General features: G+C 30.6%; 2 protein-coding genes across 5 annotated transcripts in view; both read right to left on the minus strand.

Moving 5' to 3' along the window:
- The window catches only part of LOC115887206 (phosphatase and actin regulator 3), a 155,678-nt gene extending 130,533 nt beyond the window's left edge, over nt 1-25,145 (minus strand). For 2 of the 4 annotated variants that reach the window (XM_030906568.1, XM_030906566.1), the window contains exons 1-3: nt 24,973-25,145; nt 23,442-23,543; nt 4,408-4,434 (exon numbers count right to left, since the gene is read on the minus strand). In XM_030906568.1, the coding sequence (XP_030762428.1) occupies nt 4,408-4,434; nt 23,442-23,543; nt 24,973-25,078 (235 nt within the window). In that variant the 5' untranslated portion in view covers nt 25,079-25,145. Of the gene's footprint in view, nt 1-4,407; nt 4,435-9,667; nt 9,925-23,441; nt 23,544-24,972 lie in introns of those variants that run through there. The other 2 variants (XM_030906570.1, XM_030906569.1) reach the window with 1 other exon arrangement.
- Nucleotides 25,146-25,264: 119 nt separating this feature from the next.
- On the minus strand, nt 25,265-26,028 carry LOC115887195 (40S ribosomal protein S21-like). Its single transcript, XM_030906548.1, has 4 exons — nt 25,936-26,028; nt 25,819-25,878; nt 25,478-25,669; nt 25,265-25,359 (listed from the first exon to the last, which is right to left on the minus strand). Exons 2-4 carry the CDS (start codon nt 25,866-25,868, stop codon nt 25,350-25,352), a joined length of 252 nt encoding a protein of 83 aa, XP_030762408.1. The 5' UTR covers nt 25,869-25,878; nt 25,936-26,028; the 3' UTR covers nt 25,265-25,349.
- Nucleotides 26,029-26,142: the final 114 nt, after the last annotated feature.

Consider the following 26,142-nt stretch of genomic DNA (forward strand, 5'->3'; position numbering starts at 1 on the left):
CCAAAATAATGTATGTTATTTTACTTTGAAAATTAAAAAAAAATGATTTTTGTTAAAATTTTGAGAACCACTGGATCTTTTCTGGATTTTCTTTCTTGTAAATTTAATCTAATGCCTATGTTGCCATATTATCAAGAAATAATGTTTTTTAACTGAAAACTTAAAAAAATTCAAAAAAATTTTTCAAAAGATTTCGAATTTTCACTAGTAATACCACTAGAGGTCAAATTATTTCCGGAAATTTTTTCGAGCTCATGAATATTTTGAAAATTATCCCGAGTCAAAGACGAGGGATAATTTTCTAAAAATATTCATGAGCGAGAAAAAATGTCCGGATTTAATTTGACCTCGTGTGGTATTCGGTAAGAAAATTCCACACCAAAATGTCGCGACCGTTGCAAGAATAGCGCCAAATAGTGTTTACATTGTCCTTATGGGCACTTTCCAATCTAAACTTGTTTCGTTTATCTATGACCCAAACCAAATTTAATTATTTTAGAGTAAAATTCAATAAATACGCTCATTTAAAAAGCCCCCGCTTCGATCCATTTAAAACAAGCCCTACTCAATAGATGGCGCCACTTCTGTAGGACCATTTTTCAGTATGGCAGAGTCCATTCTTTTTGTAGCTAGGTATATTCTTTGACCCAAACCTAAAAACTATTTCAGTTTTGAAGCTGTCAAGCGGCACGGCTTAAAAAAAATGTTTCGCTTCGGTCATGAACGCAAAGAAAATATTCGTCAGGAGATTAAGCAGTTGACACCCGCGAATACCAGGAAATCGAAGTCAAGCGTATGGAAGCAGTTTGCAAACTTTCATCTCAGCTTTGTAATTGAAATGTATCAAAATTATCATGTAAACAAATAAAAACCAGACTCTCAAAAAGATTCTGTCATTATAAACGTCAAAAAATTTCCCGTATAATTCGCTGTTGGGTGCCCACAAGGAAAAAATTTTCACTAAAATTTATCCGTTTCCATGGTGATTTGTCAAAAAACACGTTTTGATTGGTTAAAAATTACAGGAGTGGAATTTTCAAAAAAAAACTCATAGGCATGTTTCTGGGGTCGAAATATACTACCTCTAAAAATATTTGCACTTATTTAAGACTCACCCTGTATATTTGGGCAATTCCAATACTGGCTCTGGACCAAGAGGTAATTTTGCATTTTTTTTATTTCCCTGAAAATGTCAAGAAAAATGTAGAATTTTCAGCATTTTTTTGCAAAATAAACTTCATTGGCGTGTTTCTGGGGTGGGTTTATGGGACACGCTGTATTGTATAATTGAGGAAATTAATGTACAAAAGTTATTAATAATGCTTAATGTTAATTTAAAATATTATCAAATTGATATAATATGTATTATCATCATTATAATATGGTTTAAAGTGTTTAAAATACTGGCTATACTGTGTAACCGCTATCGAATATATTATAGTTTATCATGTTCTTTTGTCATACGCATTGATAATCATTATTAGCACTATACATATAATGTGTTCGTATGAAAAGATAACACATTTCATAGAAGTGAATCATAAAATAAACAAATAATTAGGTTAGTTTACTTAGTACATTGTTTCTTTTTATATATTAGTTTTTTCTTACATAAATACTTATTAAACAAAAAAAATCTGAAGTAAAATTTGGAAATTTTTATGGGTATATATTTTTCTATACAGGGTGTCTTAATATTCTGTGGACTACTACGTATTTTTGGAGAATCAAAATAAGATAATTGCACACAATCTATATACAAATATACAAATGTACGTCGTTTATCTATTAGAGGGCGTCAAAATTTAAAAGAAATAAACACATTTTTTAAGATATTTCCACGGAATATTGGAACACCGTGTATATTGAAAGTTATCAGAACATAATAAGAACTGAATTTAGCATTTTTTTAGTTTTTAGTTAAAAAACATTATTTCTTGATAATATGGCAACATAGGTAGTAGATTAAATTTACAAGAAAGAAAACCCAGAAAAGTTCCAGTGATTCTGAAAATTTAAGCAAAAAATTATTTTTTTTATTTTTCAAAATAAAATAACTCAGTTATTTTGGACTTATTTGAAAAACGGTAAAGAGAAAATATGTTTTTTTATCGAGATCTACCAGCTTTGAAAATATTACACTTATTTAATAGTCACCCTGTATAACCCGTGGTCCAGTAAAACTGTCAGTTCATAGTGAAAAAATCCATATATGTTTCAAATTTAATAACAACTTTTTGTATTATCCGGTTGTATTAACGAAAATATTTTCCCTTAATACAACCCTGTACAATATTAAATGACCCTTCGTCGCGTATCTACTTCTGCCCTTCCACCCACACCCTATCAAACACAGTGGCACAGACAGAGATGGAGAACACCTGACCGTTTTTCAGGCCCTTTAAACCTGGACAAAACAGAGAAGGAGGGAAACAAAGCACTAATGGCCAATCCCCATCATACATCTCACCCTCAAGTCGGTTTGAAACGTGTAGAAAATCTAAAACACGTTGTTCTTATTGTGGTTTGGGGTGGAGAATGACACAGAGTAGTTTCCTAGCCTTGAAACTATGGGGATGAAATGCTTTAGAGAGAGAGGTTGGTGATTCCCCTATTTTTATAAAGGGAGTTTTCTCCATATTGCTAGGGTTCCTGCATGTCAAATGCAGGTTTCAAGATTTAACATGTGAGTCATTTAGACAAGTGGCGTATGGTTATTTGAACTTGTCTCAAAATTCATTTGTAAAAGATTTTTATTTTTTTAACTAAGACATTTAAGACGGCTAGTTTAAATTTCTTAGTTCATAAAGTACTTAGTTTTCCACTTACAAAAAAAAGAAATGAAATAGAAAGAAATTACATTAGGAATGTAACTGAGTGTAGTGGATATTCTTCTTCGTTAGTTAAAAAGAATTTTTAAGAATATTAATCATAAATTTGTATAGCGGGTGTTTCTCAAAAACGGCTCACCCCTATAACTTTTTTATTTTTCAGATAAAAAAACATGTTTTGGTACGTTAGTATTTGACATAAATCAAGATTGATTGACGTATTCAATATTGTTTTCGGTCACTTTCTGTTTCACCGGAAATGACTACAACTTTTAATTTTTAAATGACACACTCAGTATTTTTCTACTTTATTCGGTAGAAAATGGCACTACGAATAGAGTGGCATATCATATGTCAATTTTTTATATTTTCGCATATGGTTTATTTAAAATTGTTTTGACTGAAAATACCAAGTAAAAAAACAATTTGACTGAAAATACCAAGTGTGTGGTAAACAAAATATTCATAAAAAAATATTTTTTTCCAAATAATATGCTAATGACCACCCTCGTTCCATTTGAAGAAAAATAATTATGATTAAAAATATGATTTGGGCATCTTTTAAGCCACCAGGACAAGACACGTAAAATTTTAGACGATCAAATCTATTTTTCCAAGGCTCCTTGATTAAAAATTAGTGTTTTTAACACAGCCATGGCACTCTAGATTGAAATTTAAAATACGATTTTTTAAGCGAGAATCTCAAAAGTTCACATATGATATGGCATTTTACTCAGAGTGTCATTTTCTATCGAATAAAGTAAAAAAATACCGAGAGTGCCATTTAAAAATCAAAAGTTGTAGTCATTTCCGGTAAAACAGGAAGTGACCGAAAACAATTGAATACGCCAATCAATCCTAATTTTTGTCATATACTAACATACCAAATCTCGTTGTTTTATCTGAAAAAATAAAAAAGTTATAGGGGGTGAGGTTCTTTTGAGACACACCCGGTATAGCTATCATTAAAAATTTTTCGATTTTTTTCTGTTCCAAGATACTCTTACATCCTGTATTATAACTATTAAAACAAAATATTAATAATATATTAATACCTAATTACAAAAAAAATGAAATTGATTGATTATACTTCTTTTATAATGTCGTAAAAATATTCATTTAAAATAAATGATCGGTATCTTCAAAAGGAAATGAAGTTTATAGGTATTCCAGGCTGTAAAATTTGATATTACAAGTACCGATAAATTTAATGATAGATATTCAATTATTTATGTCCGGTGATGATGCTTTTTGTTGTTTATTTATAAAATAATTAAAAGACAGTAATAATCCTTTACTGGCACTATTAAAACGTGATATTTATCTATCGAAAATAATGAAAATTTTACCTCATAAAAATTTCTACAGTGTGTTTAAATAAGAGCAAGTAAGCAAGCTATTTAACTTTGAAATTAATAAGAAAAATGTAAAATTTTCAACAATTTTTTTTTGGCAAAATAAACTCAGAGGCATGTTTCTAGTTCTAGGGTCGAAGTATACATATTACTAGTTAAAATACTTCCTCTTATTTAAGGTACACCCTGTATAATATTAAATAAAGTCTATTTTTACTTACCATCGTTTTTTCCATCTGGAGGCGTACCTATAACAAGAAAAAACATAAATATTTCATTATAAAACAAGTACAATCATAAAAAAATCTTTTATAGCTTTCTAGACTGTAAAATGACACATATTATAGCTTTATATTTCTATGGTTTATCGATAATTACTTATTATAAAACACCAATTTTAGAAATTTGTCAAAAAAAGTGCAATTCAATAACTGATTAAAAATTATCATGGTGTCGATTTTCATGAAGTAAAAAAAATGATAATAATAGAATTATTTTTTTAATGGCTTGGGTATAGTAAGAAAATTTATCGTTGAAAATTAATTTATTAGTATTTCAATTTTTGAAATAAAACTTCTTAACGCGCGCTGGGAATAAAAATTCGAGGTCGTGAGTGTCGTGACACACGAGCTAGCGAGATGAAAAGTGGTAAGAATCAAACGATGGTGCAAACACCAAAATATTTGGCGTTAAAGAGAAGAAAATCATATAAACTTGATAGCGTGCAAGGACCTTGGTAAGGCCAGGTGTTATTTCCTTTTAGGGCACAAGCTATTAACTTTCATTTTACATCGGATCGGAAATATGAATTCTGTTCAAAATCGCATCCGCATAATTAAACTATAATTTAACTTTGAATTGCTTTTGAGTTGAAATTGAGGGGGACATGACAAAGGTATTTTGAAAACTAAAAGGGCTAAAGTGCTTATTTCAAGTGCTTTATTAATCAACTTCTGCCTCTGAATTTAGGGCAACACTCAACAAATTCTCTTAATAGGGCTACCTCAAAAACTGTAAACCTAAATGATTTATTAGATGCTATGTTTGGAAGAGGTATAATCGATATTTTGAACCATAAATCAAATAAAAATCCCAGCTAAGTTTATTGCCATAGAAGCCGACGAATCAACAGATATCTCAAATCAACAACAAATGGTAGTTATAATTCCGGTATGTTTTTAAGCATTGAAATTTTTGAGATGTTTTGGGCATTCGTTAAACCAGAGGGGTATGCTGCGATATGTTTAGCCAATTGCCTCATGGACCAATTGAAATTAATTTTAAATTCACTGGCTGATAATTCTAAACTAATAGCACAAAGCTACGACGGCGCTTTAATTAAAACAACATAGGTAAATAAATATCAAAATATTTTAATAAATGTTCAGTCCTTCTCAAATTCAAAACCGATCAAACAAAACCTAAAATAAATTTTGGATCTGCTAATTTGTTTAAACAAATACCCGCACATGCGCCGTAGCTACGAAATGGATTATTTAAAATAGCGTCGTATGTACTGTTTTTGAATATAATGAGGCGCTTAAAGTTATTAGCGGGTGTTGCGTTAAAATTGAATGCGATATCGTAACCACAATAAGGTACGCATCTGGTTTATTAATGACGCTTAGATGTCCAGAGTTCATGTACTGGTTTTCCGATATGTTCTCATAGATTAATGACTCATGTCGAGATTTTTTCAATCAGGCATAACACACGTAGGTGACGAATCCCAAATGCAAGCCGCCAGTTGATTAATTTGAGCAACAAATTGTTCAAATCCAGGCAAAACTTTAATAATTTGGAGACTGTGACGAAGATCAAAAGTAATACATCCTGCCAAGCAACCACGTGTGACATCAGCTGGAGACAGACCCAATTACAATCGCCAAGAAGTATTGGATACAATTTTAGTTCATGTCAAAAAGACCGTTTCGATTTTCAAGGATCATTTAAATGCAGCCAAACTATTTGATGCCAAAGTTTCACATTTTACAGGAAGTCATTTCCACAAAATCATTTTGAATCTACTGTAAATCATATCCAATATTAGACAGTATAAAAATTAAAAACCCAGACTTACAGCAATTTATGAGAGAGAGATGATTGCAGTGTGGACGGTGTTTTATCAGTCTTAGTCTTTATATCGGAAAATAACTTGACGACAGTGTTTTCGGAAACCAACAAATTCAACTCTGGAAACGTATAAAAACTTTTTTTTTGAAGTACTATGTCAGGGATAGACTGAACGCGCTAGCAACATTGTCAACAGAAAAACGTTTATTCAGTTGATACATGACTTTTGACAACAAAGTGATCGACGTTTTCAACAAAAAAAGACAGGAGGATGGATTTTTTATACAAATAATGTTTTGTGTTAATTTTTTATATGTATTAAAATTATCCATTTAAAAATTTGGTTATAAAACGTTTAAAGAATATAAAAATTATTATAATTATCTTTTGGTTACTCGAAAGCAGTGGCGGATACAAAGGGGGCCCATGGGGTCAAGGCCCCCCCTAAAATATAACGCGCCTGGGTTAAATATTAAGGCTTTTAGGTTAAAAATGGCGCTTTACACGAGCATATTCTACATTACTTTTGTTTGGATCGCACGATCGCGCAAACCCCAAATTTCATTTGATTTAAAGCTAAGAAAATCATATAATAAACTTGATACTAGGTACCAATATCCTCTGGTTGATTGCTAGGAAGTAAACTTTCATGGATATTTTCATCTGTAGGTTTGTAGCTTCTCAATAACGGTCTAGATAAAGCATCTAGCTCATTTGCTAACTTAGAATTAGAATTATTAGAGTTTAGCAACTCGCATTTTCATTGGAGGGCATTGTCATATTTATTTCAAACCAATAATCAACGAGAATATTCGTATAATTTAACAAAATTACTGTAAATCATTATAAATAATGAACAAAACATGTAAACAAAAAAAGAACACACCAGTTTTTTGATTAGGTTCAAAATTTCTTCTCTTCTTATATAAATTTTGAGGGGCGTTAACATTATTAAACATTTGCATAAAAGTGTGTATTTTCGGTTTGGGTAGGTATTCCACAAAATTTGCGGGCTATTGAAAAGAGGAGAAATAAGAAAATGTGCAGATTACACAAATAAATTAAAAGTAAGTAAGTAAGTAATTATAAGTAGTCATTTTTTCAAACATGTCCTTCAAATCTTTCAATTTAATAGCTGTTATATTAAATTGAAGGGTTTATTACAAACGTTTGGATAACAAGCTCATAGTATATTGGGTGTTGCATCGTCAAGCGGGACATAAGAAATCCCATGTAAATTTTAATGGGGTCAATTATTGGATTCCCTAATTATTTTAGAGAATAATTCTATTTAGGTTTATTGAAGATCACTAAAACCCACATTCAAAAGAATAACTTTAGATATTTTTGATTAGCCCGTTTACGAGTTATCGCCGATTTCTTTTTAAATATTTCTCCTTTCTTATGTCCCTGTATTTACTTACGAGCACCAGTATAGCACCAGTCAAGGTAAAAGATAACTGTCAAATGAAGTTGTCATTTCAGAAATTTATCTATTTAGTGCTTTATTATTATTATTAAAAACTCATACCTACATCGAAAATATTAGCCATGAATTACACTACCGAACAAAAGATTGATATTGAATGATTAAAGGGAGTATTATCAAATCAGGTGTCGGAAATGTTTGCTGTTATCAAAAGACCGTACCTGGAATATCCAAGGAATATCCAAGGATTTGAGACCAAAGGTACCCTAATAAATAACTGCAGATGTGAAGCAAGGCAGGTACAAAGAGAAGATACACAAGAAATGATACCGACTTGGAAGTTTTTATTGTACGTGGAAGAGAACGATAGAAAGATCAGCACAAAGGAAACTTGAGGATAAAATAGGAATAGATCACACTACAGCGTTTCGAATTTTGAAACGACATAAATACTATTCCTTCAAATATGAAAAGCACCAAGAGCTACGAGATGATGGAAAGACGGCGTATGTTTTGTTTTACGGATGGGGAATTTTTAAAAAACATATGTTTCACTGACGAATGCACGTTTACCTTAAATAATGAACCCAATGTTCAAAATTATCGATATTGGAACAAAGAAAACCAACACAGGTTTGTCGAAACAAGGACGCAATATCCACAGAAAGTAAATATTTGGACAGGGATATTCGGACACAATATTATCGGGCCATTATTTCTTACGCGAAATTTAAATGCAGAATATTATTTGGAACTACTCGAAAATCATATTTTACCTGCTTTACATGATGCCGCTAGGGAAAATCAGGAAGTTTGGTACCAAATGGATGGCTGCCCGGCACATATTACCCTGGCTGTTCGGGAATATTTAGATAATATAGTTTTAACGGAAACGTTATTGGCCTAAATCATACAGTAAATTGGCCAGCAAGGTCTCCTGATATTTCGCTAAATGATTTCTTTATCTGGGGCCATTTAAAAAACAGGATATACAAGGATAAAAAATACCCAAATACCTAAATCTAGACGAGTTAAAAAATGCTATTTCTGCCGAATGCAATAGAATTTCAGTTTACCAACTAGCGAATGTAAGAAGAGAATTTTATGATCGCCTGGGTTATTGTCTGGCAGTCGATAGAAGAATATTGGAACATCTTAAATCCTAAAGTTCTAACAATTTAATAGTACTTAAATTAATAAGTTATTGAATATTGCAATAATACTATAATTAACCTTGTAATTGATTACTTTATTTTACTTTAATTCATATTAATTTGTATTTATATATACATCTTTAAGATTTCCGATGTAGGAATGAGTTTTCAACAAGTTTTCAATAATAATAAAGCACTAAATAGGTAAATTTCTGAAATGACAACTTCATTTGACAGTTATCTTTTACCTTGACTGGTGCTCATAAGTAAATACAGGGCCATAAGAAAGGAGAAATATTTAAAAAGAAATCGGCGATAACTCGTAAACGAGCTAATCAAAAATATCTAAAGTTATTCTTTTGAATGTGGGTTTTAGTGCTCTTCAATAAACCTAAGTAGAATTATTCTCTAAAATAATTAGGGAAGCCAATAATTGACCCCATTAAAATTTATATGGGATTTCCTATGTCCCGTCTGACGATCCAACACCCGGTATAATTCTAATATTCATTTTTTAAACTAACCGAATTGTAAGCAATGAATCAATTCTAACGATTCTTTGAACGAAGCTACCGTCCGAAACGACCGAGTCGCATTGTGATCCGATTCAATTATTCTTACGACTCGTTTGTTTAAATTTTCTGATTCCGTGCTGGCTACGATTCAATTGAAGAAACCGTATTCCAAGCCATGAATCGAATCATTTTTTTTTCGATTCATTTTTAATATGACTCGTCCAATTTTTGCCCACCTCTAGACCACACCCTTCGCAACAACAAAAATCCAACAATAAAATTGATAGCTTTCTAATCAAATAAGTCTCACCAGAGGTTTCACCAAATCCCCCCTCGTCCTCCTCAGAAATATTATCTATGGAATCAACAGAAAAAGATCTATTCAGATTTCTGCGACTCCTAGATATCCTCCTTAAGAAACCACTCATTTTTAACCAACACTACACACTAGATAAACTCACTAGAGTTGTTTCACCCCGGAAAGGGGCTCGAATAGACCCAAAAAATCGACATTTTCCGCGTTTTGAATCGTGATCACGTCGCCGACAACGTACTGATTATCTGATTAATTTTAAACTTTTTTTTTAATTTGCCTAGCGTTGATAACCTTATCTTATCAGGCGAAGTTTACGATACAGGTACAAGTTTTGTCTTTTCTGGCTGAGATCATTAATTATATTTAATATTTTCTCGAAAACTAGAGCAAGTAAAGTGATCTTGATGGAAAAAATCTAGATAAATAGAACAAAATTGTGATTATCTCAAAAAAGGAGATAATTCTGATATGTAGGAGAGAGATTGTAAAAGAGAAAACAATTTACAACAAAATTGTTGAATATGTGCTTTCATTAGACCCTAGCTAAAATAACTGACTTGGTTTTACATGAGATCTCACAAATTTTTATAGTTGGAAAACTGCGTTGACACTATATAGTAGCGATGGGAACTATCGAATGAATTAGACTATCGAATGGTTACTGAATGAATGATTTCAACTATCGAATAGTTTCATTCGAATAAAATCATTCATTCATTTGTATACTAAAGCATATGTGACAACCTCGCCGACTAAATGGTTATTGTTGCGCCACGACTATCGAATGCTTTTGATAAATGGAATTTAGTATTGTGCGTTTGATTTTTGTGTGCGTCTTGTAGTTCTTCCAAATTTTTATAACTTCGCCTTGTAAATACTATGCTATTTTTGCGTTTATTAAAATATTTAAAATACTAAAATAGTAGTTTTTTTTTAATTGACGATTGTGTGCAAAGTGGTCAAAATTTTTCCGAAAATTTGTGTGATTTTCCGTAGCCCGATCTTTCAATTATTTAATTTTATATGCTATATTATGGTTAGGTTAGATTGCATTTTTTTAAAGGGAAATTTTGAGAAGTAGCAATTTTTAACAGAGAGGAGATGAACTTACAATTAATTTTAAAAATACATATTTTTATTTTAGATGTTTTAATAATATGAATTAGTTGAACTTAATAATCATATTTAAGTAATGTGGTTAAGTAAATTGTTGTCGAACTCAAATTTTGGGGTGAGAAAATTAAATTGAAAGTTTTACAGGTGCCAATTTAAAAAAAAAGTTAACAATGTTTGTATTTTGTTTATGCTAATTCTCTTACATATTGTTTTTTGCGAAGAAATATTTCATTTATGTTTTAAAGTAAATGCCAGCAAAAGTAAATATTATTTTTAAATAATAATATAAAGTAATATAAATAATTTTGATTTATAATTTTTTATTTATATTTTCCTTCCATTATACTGCATGCTTAGAAAATTAATAAATGTTTATATTTCATAATTTTAAAATTTGTTGTTAATATAACTAATTAGTTCTGTAATTATTATTATTTAATAAACCAACGTTGCCATTTAGAGACTATATTATTTTTAAATACGATCTAATATAAATACTTTTGACTTCTATTTGTTGTTGATATTTTGCTACTACTTAAAACAAATGTTTATATTATTAAATGATTGTAAATTTTGTTGTTAATAGATATAACAAATTATTACTGTTATTATTATTTATTAAACTAGTCTTTGCTTAAAAACATTAAAAATCATTCTCCTACATCCAAAATAAACAGTATTATTGCAGTGTAAGAACAGAATATTAATAAAAAAATGCAAAACATATAGATATACTATCCCTAACTAACTAATGCTAAAGAATAATATTCTTTGCTAATACCAACTAATACAAATATATGGCAACAGCGCCCTTCATAATATATTTTCTGTGTAAATACTAGCACCTCAATAAAAAAAATAATGTGTCCTTATCTTTATTTGACTCCGCAAAAAATCAAAGATGCCGGCTTCTTTCATAGCATTGCCACCGACCGCTGTCGGGTTTCTAGAAAAAAAAACCTACGTCGCCGGACGACAACTAAAATCAGTTTATATTTTATAATCGATCCTGACGAATAAATGAATTTGATAAATGAATGAATTTTATAAATGAATGGTTTTTTGCTGCCGAATTACTAGAATACAATATTTCAAGGCAGGGGCTCTCTCGTCGTATCACTTCTATGATCACTTCCCCTATACGATGGTAGGGAAAAGACACTTTATCCGTCTCTGTTGCACTGCAGTGTATTTTGCAGCCTTACCATCTTTTTTTATCGCATTGAAAACCTCCTATTGCTAATATTCCTTTGCCAGTAGTGTATAGGCATTTTTTAGGTTTTGTTTTTGCTAGGATTCAGATTCTTCGAATGTATAAATTCATAAACAATCTGGATTAAAAATTGCAACGTTGCATTTGAGAGCGCGTAGCATTCAGCATTCAAATTCAATCTCACCTTGGCTATAAATAGGGAAGTCTCCATCGCTGCGGCTGTGTGTCAACATCCAGGATTTTTATGCGATGCCGTTTCCCCCAGGATGCGACTATGCGGCACCATTCGGTTTAAATATATTCCAAAGTCCAGCACAACAAGATAGCCATTTTGAATTTTTATTATTTATAACTCTCAATGATCAAATTTTGGAAGAAGTATAATGCTATCCAGATATACAGGGTGTCATTGAAATGGTGTAATATTCTCTTGTTGCACATCGCCCAGAGCGATGGTTTTCGAGAAAATTGAAGACAGAGTTTGCTCTGATGGGTTGCTAACTGGTTAATCAACATAAACTTATGAAAGTTATGGCGGTTCAAAAGTAAGTTAAATTCACCCTTTCAGTGCCCCTAACTCCCTTAATATGTATTTTCCGTCCTATACTTATAGGAACTTTTTTTACTATTTTTAGGAGTACTATCACCCCCGATTTTTTTACACCATTTCAATGACACCCTGTATACAGAGGGTGGTCTGAACTATATCCCGAAAACTATTCTGCAAATAAAAATAAGTAAAAAAGTTCGTATAAATGTATGTCCCAAAATGCTTAGTTTCGGAAATACAGGGTGTAGAAGTTTCATTATTATTTCGATTTTTTCTAAATAATTTATGCAGTAACGTCAATATTTGGATGAAAATTGGTGTCTGGAAGTTTTTTGATATGAGAAATTTGCTTTTGATGGCAATATGACTCCTACTTGTAGAGGGCGCCACCTACATATTTTTTAACTGGTTTGAAGAATAATAACTTTTAGTCCGTACCTGTATAAAGCTACTGAGCAAAAAAATATACATTTACGTCATTTTTTACGTAAAAAGTCACGGAAATGTCTATTTTTCACTCAGTACTTTCATACAGGTACGAACGAAAAGTTATTACTCTTCAAAACAGTTAAAACACATATTAGTGGCGCCCCCAAGTCATATTGTTATAAAATCAAATTTCTCATATGAACTCAATTTCATCAAATGTTGACGTTACTCAGAAATATTTGGAAAAAATCATAATAAATGAGCTACTGCACCCTCTCAAATATAAAAATTACAGGACATACATACATTTATACGAACTTCTTTACTTATTTTTAACTGCAGAATATGCTGCCAAAGTTTCCGGAATACAGTTCGGACCACCCTGTATATTGATATATTATGTTTTTTAACTGAGAATATTAAAAAAATTACAACAGAAAAAATTCTTGAAAAAATATAGATTTTCAAATTTTTTTTGAAAAAAAATCATAGATATGTTTACACTTATTTAAGATACCCTGTATAGAGGATGTTCCAAAAATGCCCGGCCAAATTTTAGAAGGTCTTATAAAAAATATGAAAAGAAGTTCCAATAAGCATGGGCCCCGAAAAGCCTAGTTTTAAAGATAGTCTTTTAAACTTTTATGTGTCATTTTTAGTAATAATGGTCTAATTTAGGCCTAATTAAATTGAAATAACTATTAACTTCAGTGGCGTCCCAGAGGATAGCTTACTGAAAATACTTCAAGCTAGACAAGGCACCTAGAATTACAATTTTTTTCTCTTGTATTATATGCCCATCTATAACAGAACTGTTTTCGAGAAAAAAATTAAAACCAATTCATTGCAGATCTCTGGACTCAATTAAAAAAATTAAAAATTAAATTTCAATTTTATTAAAATACTTCATAACAAATTATATTATATTATATCCTTAATGTTTCCCTAGGCTACCTAGAGCAAATACAGAAAAAATAATGGTTAGGTGGAAAGAGAAGGAGGGGTAGACCGAAAACCAGAAGGAAAAATGATGTTTAAGATTAGTAGTGGGAACTATCGAATGAATACTATCGAAACATTCGATAGTTGCAATTCATTCGAATAATTCGATAGCTAGTAAAAAAACATTCGTTGAAAACTATTTGAATAAAAATTATCGAATAGATGCGTCATCTGCCTTGAAATATTGTATTCTAGTAATTCGGCAGCAAAAACCATTCATTTAAGTATAAAATTCATTCATTTATGAAATTCATTTATTCGTCAGGATCGATTATAATAAAATATTAACTGGATTTTAGTTGTCGCCCGGCGACGTAGGTTTCTTTCCGAGAAACCCGACAGCGGTCGGTGGCAATGCTAGAAAGAAGCCGGCATCTTTGATTTTTTGCGGAGTCATATAAAGATAAGGACACATTATTTTTTTTATTGAGGTGCTAGTATTTATACAGAAAATACATTATGAAGGGCGCTGTTGCCATATATTGGTGATAGTTGATATTAGCAAAGAATATTATTGTTTGGCTTTAGTTAGTTAGGGATAGTATGTCTATATATTTTGCATTTTTTATTAATATTCTGTTGTTAGGTTAGGTTAGATAATAAAATATTTTGGATGTAGGAAAATGATTTTTAATGTTTTTAAACAAAGACTGGTTTAATAAAAATAATAATAACAGTAATAATTTGTTATATCTATTAACAACAAAATTTAAAATAATTTAATATAAACATTTTTTTACGTAGTAGCAAAATATAAACAACAAATTAGATGTCAAAATTATTTATATTAGATCATATTTAAAAATAATATAGTCTTTAAATTTTTTTGGCATCGTTGGTTTTAATAAATAATAATAATTGCAGAGCTAATTTGTTATATTAACAAAAACTTTAAAATCATGAAATATAAACATTTATTAATTTTTCTAAGCATGCAGTGTAATGGAAGGAAAATATAAATGAAAAATTAGAAATCAAAATTATTTATATTAGGTACTTTATATTATTATTTAAAAATAATATTTACTTTTACTGGCATTTACTTTAAAAATAAATGAAATATTTCTTCATAAAAAACTACATATAAGAAATTAGCATAAACAAAATACAAACATCGTTAACTTTTTTTTTAAATTGGCACGTGTAAAACTTCAAGTTCATCTCATCTCTCTTAAAAAATTGCTACTTCTCAAAATTTCCCATTAAAAAAATAGACCATATATACCATATAAAATAAAATAATTGAAAGATCGGGTTATGGAAAATCACACAAATTTTCGGAAAAATTTTGACACCTGCACACACACACAATCGTCAATTAAAAAACTACTATTTTGAGTATTTTAAATATTTTAATAAACGCAAAAATAGCACAGTATTTATAAGGTGAAGTTATAAAAATTTGGAAGAACTAATAATGCACTGACGCACACAAAAATCAAACGAATACTAAATTTCATTTTTCATTTATCAACAGCATTCGATAGTCGTGGCTCAACGATAGCCATTTAGTCGCACGGCGAGGTTGTCACATATGCTTTAGTATACAAATGAATGAATGATTTTATTCGAATAAAACCATTCGATAGTTGAAATCATTCATTCAGTAACCATTCGATAGTCTAATTCATTCGATAGTTCCCATCGCTATTTAAGATTTAAGAGGACTTAAGAAGGAGAAGAGTGGATGAGTGGAGAATAGTCAAGCCATGATCTGTTTCACAAAAAACGCTACCTATGTATTTTACTGCCTTATTACAGACCCCGTGCACCACAAATTTCGACGCAATGTATAAGATAATTAAAAAAAAATAATTTAAAGCTTTAATATCCTTTAAAGTAGTATCTTTAAAACTATGCATTTCCAGACTCATTTTTATAAGAGCTTTTTTGATATTTTTTAAGAATCGCTCCCAAAACTTGGCCGTACATTTCTCGAACACCCCGTATAAATCGAAAAATTTTCTTATAAATAAAATTACTTAACATTTCCACCATATAAAAGTCTTGCAAACCGTTTTAATAAAAAAAACAATCAAAATTAGCCCTATAGCAATTTCTGAAAAAAAAATACTCCAGAGGATAATTAAAAAACACCAAACTGCACTTAAAATTGGCACAATATGTCTGGCACAATCCGGATATTTATAGGTTATGGATTTCGGATCAGGGGAAAGGGTGGCCGACGACGACTGGCGAGACAAAGCATGCTGTCGAAAGCTGGAAAGCTCCAGACCAGCTGATCCAGAGATCACTAGCGCTGACGCGGTGGGATATACGCTCTTTTATTTCCTTTTTCCATAACAACTGTTAAAATTGCCTTATATCTATCAAAAATAGTAGATAAAATAGTACTTTAACCGCAAGAGTAGATTAAATTATACTTTAACAGCGAGGTAGGATAGGTTAAAAACTTTATTTCTTCTCGCACGTTTTTTAATTGCTTCCATTTTTGAAAATTTTTGTATTCCTTTTCATAAGTTATTCGGGATTTAAATGGAAGTAGTTTGGATATGGCGTTTGTCGCCTCAGCCTGAATATCTGTTGGTAATTTCCTTATTTCGTTTTGAGCCATTTCTGGCTCCTTTTCAATCAGCAATCGACACGAAAGAGAATTAAAAAATATTGACTCAAACACAAAACATCCCCCTTTAGAACTTCGTCTATCATGTTAAGAAATGAAAGTAAATAATAAAGCGCCTCTCGTGTTTGTTCGCACTCAAAAAATTTTAATTAATGCCTGTAGGTAAGCTGTAGGTATATATTTTTAATATATTTTTTAAATTTAAATTTTTTAATTGTAAAGTAATATATTACATTTAAATGGAATATATTACATAACAATTATGTCAATTACAGGATTACAAGCCTGTTTTCTAACATTTTTTAAATAAAACGAATTATAAAATTTCAATATATTGTTGTGAACATACATTTAATATGGTTATATGTATATGTATATTCGACAAATTGTATAAAATATTATTTTTACCCTTATTCTACGGCTATGCCTAAAGAATTTAAGGTACGAAAAATACCATCAACATTATTATTCTTCTCAGAAAGATGGGTGATGCAAATAAACAGAACCATTACCTTAAGATGAAATTTGGAAGAAATAGTCATAAATAGTTGCATCATTTTTAGTTTTCCTTTGTAATTCGTTTACTTTCAGACGCGATGTCTGGTTTCTATTTACTTAAGAAATGGTCATGTTTGTCCCTTTGCAAACCTACCTGAAAATATTATTAAGAAATAGTAGGTACGCCCGTGGATTTTCGGAGAGGGCATTCTCATAAAAGCACGGTCACAGAAGGGACCGGGGACATTCATAAAAAATTTTTCATAGACGTAATACTGCTAAATTTATATTTTGTATTAAAAGTTTAAAAATAAAAAAGTAATAACAACTTAGTAAGTAGATTTAATTATAAAAAAATAAAGAATAACATTCCCAACAAGTGGTGATACGAGGTCAAATAAGAGAGAACTACAACATTTGGTGGCAGCGACTACAAGATTGGTGACGACGGTGGTCAATCAAGGATCACGACATTGGTGGCAGCGGTAAAAACTACAAGGTTTCCTGAAAGGTGCGCCAGACGCAGCAGAAAACCTACCAGTTTTTGGAAGAAGATAGAGGCAACGGGCAGTTCTTGAAGGTGCACCAAGAAGCAGCAAGAAGCCCGACACGAGACGTAGACATTGGGGACACTGAAGGAGCGCCAGACGCAGCAGCAAGTCTCCAGGGAAGCTTTTGTTTTCACCAGATGATGACGGGTCCAGTCCAATATTTCAAGTGATTTTATTCCACCATTCGACATTAGTGATAATTGTTGCGAAAGGATAAAGGAAGAAAAAATAAACATTAGTGAAATATTTCTCAACGAACATTATAGGAAATTAACAAAGCACATCCCCGAACTTAATGTAGCGAGCCATAAGCTAGAAGATATTGAAAAGTTAGGTGATGAAATTCTAAAAAGGAAACTTGTAAACAATTATACATTTCCAGCATCTGTAATTGCCTATATCTTAGCTCTTCTTGCTATTATTTTTATTATTTATAAATTGTATACAAAATGTACTAACAAGACAGCCTGTTGCGGAATTATTCCAAACTTATGCATTAGAGTTAATCAGTCTGTGGAACCATCTTCTAGAAATAGTGATAGATATGTTGCTCATTATAATCGTAATATTAGCCAAAACTCTGAAAATGTAGGTAACTATGAAAACTCCGAAGAAGAGAATGTTAATTTACAGGCGCCCTCGCGCAGACCCATTGGGTATGTACCATCAAGGCGACCATTAAAAGAAAAATAATTTCCGCATTTGATACATTTTTAAATCTGCAATAGTTATAAAAAAAAATGTTAGTTAAGTTAGAATGTAAGTTAGTTATAATTAGTAGTTAAGACTTGTATAATACTTTTATATATGTACTTTTATTCATTTCCATCTGAGTTATACTAATTAATTATATAAACATTTGTTTTGAGATTTCATATCACTTTCACCTCATGAAATCTCTCATTAAGGGGGGAGGTGTTGTGAACATACATTTAATATGGTTATATGTATATGTATATTCGACAAATTGTATAAAATATTATTTTTACCCTTATTCTACGGCTATGCCTAAAGAATTTAAGGTACGAAAAATACCATCAACATTATTATTCTTCTCAGAAAGATGGGTGATGCAAATAAACAGAACCATTACCTTAAGATGAAATTTGGAAGAAATAGTCATAAATAGTTGCATCATTTTTTAGTTTTCCTTTGTAATTCGTTTTTACTTTCAGACGCGATGTCTGGTTTCTATTTACTTAAGAAATGGTCATGTTTGTCCCTTTGCAAACCTACCTGAAAATATTAAGAAATAGTAGAGTACGCCCGTGGATTTTCGGAGAGGGCATTCTCATAAAAGCACGGTCACAGAAGGGACCGGGGACATTCATAAAAATTTTTCATAGACGTAATACTGCTAAATTTATATTTTGTATTAAAAGTTTAAAAATAAAAAGTAATAACAACTTAGTAAGAATTTAATTATAAAAAAAATAAAGAATAACATTCCCAACAAGTGGTGATACGAGTCAAATAGAGAACTACAACATTTGGTGGCAGCGACTACAAGATTGGTGACGACGGTGGTCCAATCAAGGATCACGACAATATGTATATTTGTCGTAGGTATGAAAAAAGTAAAATATAAAATGGACAAACGCTTACTTACATTGCAATAAAACTTCCACTTTTAGTGTTGCAATCCAAACGCAATATTTCTATTTCACAAATAAAAATATCCGACAACACTAAAATCACTGAAACTTTCGCGGCTGACAACGAAAACTGAAAAATATAACGGCACTTTTTGTTTTGGACCTGCATATCAACATTACGCTGTACTTTTATGTGTTTGTTGTTGAAATAATATAAAATATCTAATTATAACTTGTCAATTTTAATATTTTAACATGATTTTAACTACTTTTGACAATAACTAACTTTTTATCAAGATGACATTTTAGACGGCAACTGGCATATATGTCATAATTAAATATGTATGTAATATAATTTAAATTACTATAATGCAACTTTATACTAAGAAAACATTTATACATTCACAAAATACAACAAATTCTAATAATATGGATTGAAAATAATGAATATTGAATTAAAATTGAAAAAGTTAAGCGCGACCCCTTGTGTCAAAATTAGATGATTAAATTTTCGCAATTTTTACACCATTTGATGACCGGTGGCGCCTCTAGTGTTTGTTCGGGCGGTTGGTCTTTTACTCCCGCTTATGGCCATTAAAGAAAAAGTTCTAAAGGGGGATGTTTTGTGGACTCAAATTCAAACCTCATTGTTCAAAACTGACAACTAAAGAGACAGCTTTATTTAATTGTCAAATTACATAGAAACCAACGCCAACCCAGCACAATATTTTTTCTACTCGTAATAAATTCCTTGAAATAATAATTTCTGAATATTTTTTAAAACGTAACTCGCTATGGAAAAAAAAATATTGTTTCTTACACGACGATAAAATTGCATTATCGTCTCCCGAAATTAATTCACGAACCATGAAATCAAAGTCAAAAAACTTCCAGACTCGAATTTTCATCTAAATATTGACGTTACTTCAGAAATTATTCGGAAAAAATCTCGAAATAAAAATAAAACTTACTACTTTATACTACACCCTGTATCTTCGAAACTTTTTACTTATTTTTATCTGCAGAATATACTGCCGAGAGTTTCCGTAATAAGTTCGGACCACCCTGTATACAGGTTTTTTCACCACATACGACACTGAGTATTGCAGCTAAACGATTAGACTTTTACAAATTGTAATTTTGGGTTCGTTGAAGGACTATTAGAGCTACAATTTAAAAATATTTTTACAAGATACAGAGTGTCCCAAATAAGTAAAAAATATTATAGTTGTAGTTTTTTAAATAGAACACCCTGTATATTATTCTATTTTTAGATTCTACGATTGAAATAAAGGTAAATTTCATGAAGGTTTATCACACTTAAACCTACCGTTTTTGAAATACCGTATGATCGAAAAAAAACGGCGTCCAGTTGGCTGGGAAATGAACATCAATGACATTTCCCATATAAATTTACATATAAAATGACAGCGATCTTCATTCCATAGCCATCGCTGACGCGGTTTTTTCTCGATCATACGGTATTATTATTATAAAATTGCAGTAAAAATGTTAAGGCTTCATTTCTCCAAAGGTATCAAAGTTTTTAATACTAAGTATTTACTGAAGTTTATTTATTGATCAGATATTGTGCTGCAATAACAAACAAAATACTACCTTATACAGAGTGTCTAAAAATTTATATTAAATAATTACTAGTTTTAACGGCAATAACTTCTTTAATTTAAATGGAACACCCTGTATATTTTACGTGAATCAGTTGCACAATTTAATTGTCTATCATATTGTATTATACCATTTTATACCTATTGCTTCAAGTTTTCGTAGAAAATGCATTTTCTTATAATTAAGACCTCATTTATCAATATACCCATGAAATATTGACATTTTAGATTATTTTTACAGACGTAACAAATTTTCAAAAAGTACAGATACTAATATTGTCGATAATTAATTTATTTCATTAAGAAATAAAAGAAAATCTGTATGCGAACTTTTTTACTTATTTTTATCTGCAGAATACGCTGTGAACGTTTCCCTATTATCCTTGTTTATATATTCTTAAAGTTGATCAACCGACTAGACAAAATGTGCTGCCAACTGGAGGATAAATCGTGAACCTTTCGGGGCGGAGTCAAAAATATCGATTATTTTCATTATTTTCCTCAGAGTAATGTAATAAAATAGCCCGGGTTTCTGCGAACTTTAATAAACGAAACTTTTATTTTATTGTAAATTGTGGATTATTTTTGCCTGTTATTTTAAGAATTCTAAACCGTATTAACAAAGAAATTATTATTTCAATATGTTGGTACATTATTTATATTTTATGATAATGCTAATAATAATAATGGCTGTTAATTAATATTTAAAAAAAGTTACATGCCTATTGTAATTTGATTTAATGTAGGTTTATAAAAGAATCATTTCATTTTTTTTAAAACATAAAACTCTTTACATTTTTGGTGCCAACTAACTGGCATGGTATTATTGGTATGGAAATTAGCCAAGAAAGAAAAGAATTGGCTATAACTTGTAATTTTTCGAAAAAAACATATTATACCTATATCGCTAAAAAATGGCGCTTTTTATGAAGTCATGGCCAACTATGGTTTCCATTTAAAAAAACATAATGTTTGTGTCATATGTCAAAAATGACAGGCTTTAGGAAAAAAACAGAAAACACAAACTCATTAGGTATGTGATTATCTACAACTTTTATCTGAAACTTTTTGTCTAAAATACCGTATGATCGAATAAAAATGGCGTCAGCGATGGCTATGAAATGACAATCGATGATATTTCCCATATAATTTTACATATAAAATGACAGCGACCTTCATTTCATAGCCATCGTTGACGCCGTTTTTATTCGATCATACGGTAGATTATAATGGAATTAGAGACAAGTTTTAAAATAGCCAAAATTTGTTTTTTTCGAAATATCTAGTAAGCCTTGAACTTCTCCGAAAAATCCGAAAGGCGCATATTTATGTTTGGCCCTACAATTTATGGCCCTACAAAACTGCAATTATTCTTTCCCCATTTAACCGACTCTCTATCTCCAGTGGTTTCCGAGATACCCATAGAGAACATCGATCGTAGGAAACTGACCCTGTATAGTATTTAGAAACTAATAGAAACTAACTGTTATTATTATTTGACTAGATTAATTTGATTAATAAGACTCGATTAATTTAATTTAAAATAAATTTGATCAGATTTTTTTTTCGTATATTCTACCAGAAAACCAAAATTATATGATAACGCACTTTTCAACGAAGTTGAAGGAAGATATAGTGTATCTATCACAATACTTAATAGAATTATTACAATTAGAAGAAAAACAAAAAGAAAATATACTCAAATACCTCATCTAAAAAATAAACTAATATAATATCTTATAAAAACACTACACAACTACTTGTATTCTACCCTGAAAAAATTATCAAACTTACTAATTAATCAAACAAAAAGAAAAAATAACCAAATTATCCCTTCACCTACTACTTAACTAGAAAATAATAAACTATAAAAACACTACTAAACTATTTCTGGTATTCTACACTAAACATTATAATTAAACTTAATAAAATTAATCTAATTTTACACTACAACTATAAAGAAATAAGAACATTTTTTAAAACTAGAAGAAACAGAACTTCGATACATGCAACCAGTATAATAGATCAAGCGGACAAAGAATATAAAATACTTTAAAAATGTGCATTCAGAAAGAAAAATATCTCGAAATTACCTAAACAAACATTTTTTTTTCTTATCAGTGAAAAGCATCGGCCTCGTCGGCCTTGCGGAATTTATCGGGTATTTACAATGGTCGAATTGTATAATTACCAGGTTTTATAGCACATCTAATAGACAAAAAGTATCTGGTCGATTAGTAACCAATTGGCACAGTCCGAAAATTATCGATTTTTATTTTCTCTGTTTTTATTGGTCGCTTCAAAATTCAGAGTAACAAAAAATATTTTTCTGTAGTAAAAGACTGTGAAACACGCCCCGCCATCTGGTGCTTTACATCCATAAACGTCTTAGGTTGAGCTACTTTAAAAATTCATATACAAGGCTATTATTAAGACCATGATATTATTACTGATTTCTTGAGACCCTGAGTTCACCCTGTATATGAAAACTACGCCTCCATAGTTATAAAATGTTTTCATACATTGTAACGAAATTTTTGTATAACGCTTTACCTCTTTTAAGGGCAGTTACCAAAAATATTAATATCCTTGGCAGTTTACTTACCAATGTCTCCATTTGTTTTGCTAGTATCCAAAATCTTCCCTGTTGTTCCTGTCGACGTGGCTTCAGGAATTGGGGAGAGATCAATTGACGTCACACTATTGTCTATAACGAAAAAAAATACGTACAAATTAAAAAATAAACCCAAATTTAACAACTTAAAAACTCAGTAGACTGAATAATCTTATCTAAATATTAATAAAATAATAAATATAGACGCTATGGGCTAAAAACAATTTTATATGGAATATGTACTTAGATAAACATCTGTGTATGTAATACTTGTAAATATAGGTAATAGGTTATAAATAAAACAGCATAATAATTGTTTTCAAAGCTATATATTAAAATATCATAATTAAATTACAATTATACAACCTACAGAATAAAATTGTTTTTTTATATCAATCTATGATGATTTTTACTAACTTTTTTCACTAATTCAGCCAATTTAACATTAACATTCTTTAACTGGTTTTTATTTGCAACTTTTTTAATTATCATTAAAAGTATCTCGTTGGGCAAATCCTCAAAACATGCAGTAGGAATTTCATTCTCTTTCAGAATAGCACACTTTACTGGAAAAGCTATTTCATCTTTGACCTTCCGAGACAGCTGTCTTAAATTCTGAAACTTTATTGAACCGATATCGGTTTTAGAAGACACAAAATAAAGTAATGGGTCTATAAGAATGCTCTTAACTTCAAATTTAACGCCTCTAACAAAGCAATTTATGATTAAATCATCTGATAAGCACACAATTACTAGTTTTACTTCGTACAAATCAAGATTCTGTAAAATTAACCGTATTACATATTGTTTACTGTTGTTTTTAGACACTATCGGCACTGTTTGAGTTAATTCAGCTACTCGCGGATAACTAAATTCATAATAAACATCTGGATCAGTGAATCCAACAGGTATAAATCCACACTCAACCATCAACAAGAATATCAGGCCCACTATAATATCCACTCTGCTAGGGGAAGTAGTATACGAAGACTTGTAAAAGTTGAGTAAGTTTACTAGGCTCTGAGGCGACTCTTCGTACTCGTAATCCTCCAGTAAAATCGGTCTCAGAACTGAAAATAAAGACATTTCAGTCAGGCGAGGTGTTTTGGAATAAAGCGCTTTACTTTTTGGACGCACCCGGTAGATGTAAACAGCCTGTTGATTCACTAACTAGATTTGTTCATATTTTAACTACTTTAAAACAACAAAAACGGTTTGCTATGAGTTTCCTTTAAAAGATCTGGCCTAAATAGTCATTTCGAAACGTTTCTTATTCAGAATCTCTATGAATAAATGTTAAAAATGAGTCATAAGTTAAAAACCCGTAACCTTTTGATTTCGGACATCTGACAATGTTAAAACCCCAGTAAACGTTCAGAAATATTCGGTGTTTTTGGAGGTTTGTAAAACGAGACACTTTTAAATAATATAAATAGGGAAAACATGAAAATTAATGTTGTATAAATATCCATCTGTCAAGAGGCAGCTAAATTTGAATTTAGGTTAGGTGTTTTAAACTTACCGTTTGCGTTTATATTTACATCCTGATTTTGCGAACTGTTTCCGGATTTCGTTAATTTCGGAGTACTTTCGCCGTTCTTATCCGCACTATCACTACTTTCCGCCATGTTTTTGTTTAAACTTTTGTTTTCCTGTATGGAAAATTATCCGTGCCTGCTGTTTGAAATTTCTAGTTCGCGCGACTGTCGCTCAGGTGGCAGCACCAGTCGAGCTTTAATTTAATTTATTTTAAATCCTTTTTAATTTGTTAATTAGATCAAAATAAAGAAAAAAGGAAAATAAAACACGTAAAATACTTAAAAAATAACTTATGTAGGTTTATTAATCTGATAATAATACATTAAAAATATGGTATTCTTGCAGATTAAAAGACCCATGTTAGAAATTCCTGCAACAAAATAAAATAATGTTAAAAACAATTACATTCCTTCACTATAATCTACAACTAAGTACACTAAACATATACATTACATAAAACAAAGACAAATAGATACAAAAAAACGTACTTAGCAATAATTCCATCCTTCTTCGTTAACCTGACAATACAGTCATCGGATTCTCCCATACGACGGATAGCCCCACACAAAGCGTAACTTTTGGATGTATCAGTCATCCTGCCTGTAGCTGGGTCAACTTCAGCAATGCTGATTTGGATGGAAGCATGGTCTTTAGCATGGATAATTCTGTTTGATGCAGAGCTAAAAATTAATTGTTTAGAACATTTATTCAACTAGTAGCGTGTCTAGTCTTTTAACAACGACTTTAAGAACAAAATCTTGTGTAAAATATATTCGTTTTGCGTTAAAAATTAAATAAAACACGTGTGTGTAAGGTTAGAATTACTTACCATTTTCTGGGACAGTACAAGTCAACGAATTCACCAGCGTCGTTTTCCATATTGAAAGATCTGAAAATATAATTAAAATTAGCTTGAATTTTATGGATTAAATAATAGAAAACTTACGTTTTTAAGCTTTAAAAACACGAGGATGTTGATGAATTTTACAAACGTCAAAAAAGAAAGATTTTTGACTTTTGACAGGTAAATCGATACCGGGTGTATGTTTGGTTGCATAGCTTTTGAATTGCCGCTCCAAAAAATGTAATTCAAAAAAGCAAACATGGTGAGGAAGCTTTTTGATGTAAAAAATTAAACGCCTGTTCATTTTGA

This window comes from Sitophilus oryzae, unplaced genomic scaffold (assembly GCF_002938485.1).
Source record: "Sitophilus oryzae breed Bouriz unplaced genomic scaffold, Soryzae_2.0 scaffold_555_pilon_pilon, whole genome shotgun sequence".
NCBI lineage: Eukaryota > Metazoa > Arthropoda > Insecta > Coleoptera > Curculionidae > Sitophilus > Sitophilus oryzae.